General features: G+C 47.4%; 1 protein-coding gene across 3 annotated transcripts in view; it reads right to left on the minus strand.

Annotated features, from left to right (window-relative positions):
- Positions 1-435: 435 nt before the first annotated feature.
- bag5 (BCL2 associated athanogene 5) overlaps positions 436-2,246 on the minus strand; it is a 9,708-nt gene continuing 7,897 nt past the window's right edge. For all 3 annotated transcript variants that reach the window (XM_014022090.1, XM_014022092.1, XM_014022091.1), the window contains exon 3: positions 436-2,175. In XM_014022090.1, coding sequence (XP_013877544.1) covers positions 1,635-2,175 — 541 coding nt within the window. In that variant the 3' untranslated portion in view covers positions 436-1,634. The remainder of the gene's footprint in view (positions 2,176-2,246) is intronic.

Here is a 2,246-nt window from a genome sequence, read left to right on the forward strand (position 1 = left end):
CCACACTGTTCTGTTAGCAACTCTGTTCTGTTAGCAACACTCTTCTGTTAGCCACTCTGTCCTGTTAGCCACTCTGTCCTGTTAGCCACACTGTCCTGTTAGCCACACTGTCCTGTTAGCCACTCTGTCCTGTTAGCCACACTGTCCTGTTAGCCACACTGTCCTGTTAGCCACACTGTCACGTTAGCCACACTGTCCTGTTAGCAACTCTGTTCTGTTAGCAACACTGTTCTGTTAGCCACACTCGTTAGCTGCACTAACACTGTTCTACTTTAGACTGTTCTGTTTTAGCTGTTCCTGGTGTGTTTTCAGTTGGTGACATCCGACCTGATCTTTATCATTAAAGTCAGGATTGCTAACTTGTGCAGATATGTCATGGTGATGATGATGATGGTGAAGGTGCTCTCTGTCTATAAACACATTCGGTACTTTAGCTTCCTTGTTTACATTTATCAGAAAGGATTCCTCATGCACTTAAAAACGGCTTTAAAAACAAAAACAAAGGTGAAACGGTGAAAAGCAAAAGGCACAAATATTTAGTTTTGACTAAGAATTGTCCAACAGCAGACATTTCTGTCAGTTCTGATCTGTCTTTCCTCCTTTTCCTAAAGAGACAATTCATACTCCGAAAAAATAACTAAACAATCCACCTACAGAAGCAGCAGCAATTAAACACTATATTCAGTAAACTCAAATCTGACCAACGATAAAGGAAAGTGCTCCTTTTTTAAACTTCAGTTTATCACCATGAAATGGATTTTATTTCCTTTTCTTTGTTTTTTTGTTTGTTTTGTTTTTAGGGAGTTAACACTCAGAGGCTAATGTTTGTCTTCTACTCTCTCATTTCTGTAAATATATGAAGAATTTTTGTGCCATCATGTTAAAAGGCTCGAGTTGGCACCAAGTATGGCAGGAAGTTTTACTAAATAATTAAATCACATTTCTCTTTTGTTTAAATTTCAGTAACGGTGTTTCTCCTGGTCACAATCATTCTTACCCGTCAGAATTAAAATAAAGATCTGCCGTACATCTCTACTCTGACAAGTGTCTTAAGTATTAAAATCTGTTGGTATAAATGTAATTACAGACATTTTTCATGTCTCTGATCGGTGACAGAAATGTGTTTTATTATATGATGAAACTTCCTGCCGTACCTGGTACAAACTGCATCACGTGACACATTATTGGCTTTAAATGCCTCCGTCTCCACYGGATGGCACCAACAGTTCTCCGTACTGTGTAACTAAATGTGTTTAAAAAAGACTGGAGAACTGTTTTGTTTGACCAGAACCAGCAGGAACCCGGGTCTGGACCCTGCCGCTGCTCAACGATCACACCGAGGAGTCAACCGCCATCCGCGGCGATCAGGAGGAAGTTCTGAGCGCTGGCGGCACATTTCTACGACCAGACGCAAAAAAAAAAAAAAACTCTACAGCACACACATTCACATCGCAACAGAACCATCCAGAACCAGAACCGACGCACTGAGGTGATGTGTTTTTACAAAAAGGAGCAGTGAGTTTTTCAGCCACGGACAGACAAAGAGAGGCTGCAGCAGTGGATTCTGGGAGATTGAGTTTATATTTACAGCCGATGGAATGATGATGAGAACGAGCCGAGCTCCTCCGATTGGATCAGTACTCCCACTCGTCTGTCTTCATGTCCAGGTAGTTCAGAATGTTCTGGGCGAACTTCACCGCCTGCTTCCGGGCCACCTTGGTGGACTCGTCTCCGTGGGCGTCCACGGCGTCCAGCGCCAGCAGCTGTTTGGTCAGCAGCTCCTCCAGCATCATGTAGCTCTTGTCGGCCCGCTTGCCGTCGAAGCCCAGAACCTGGGCCTGGAGATTGGACAGGCTCCCCAGGACCATCCAGACGGCCCGGTGGGACGGGTGCTCCTCGGGRCCCGGCTGGCGGCAGACCAGGGCYTCGCGCAGGTCCAGGAAGGTGACGATGGCCTGGACCTCCACCACGGCGCGGCGCCGGGCCTCCCGGATGCACGGGTTCTTGGCCGTGTCCACCTGGTCCAGGTGTGTGAGGAGGCTCTGCAGCTCGGCTTTGGGCCTGAAGCTGAGGTCGCCCACGGCGCAGTGCCGCAGGACGCCCTCCCGCAGGTGGGACACGTGAGCTCGCACCGCCTCGATCTCACGGATGGAGTTGTTCTGCGCCAGATCGTACCTGCGGGGACAGAGACCAGGTCACTGAGGGTCCTGGACATGTTCTGATTCAAACCCATTTCAAAATAATTT

This window comes from Austrofundulus limnaeus, unplaced genomic scaffold, assembly GCF_001266775.1.
Source record: "Austrofundulus limnaeus strain Quisiro unplaced genomic scaffold, Austrofundulus_limnaeus-1.0 Scaffold318, whole genome shotgun sequence".
In the NCBI taxonomy this organism is placed as follows: domain Eukaryota; kingdom Metazoa; phylum Chordata; class Actinopteri; order Cyprinodontiformes; family Rivulidae; genus Austrofundulus; species Austrofundulus limnaeus.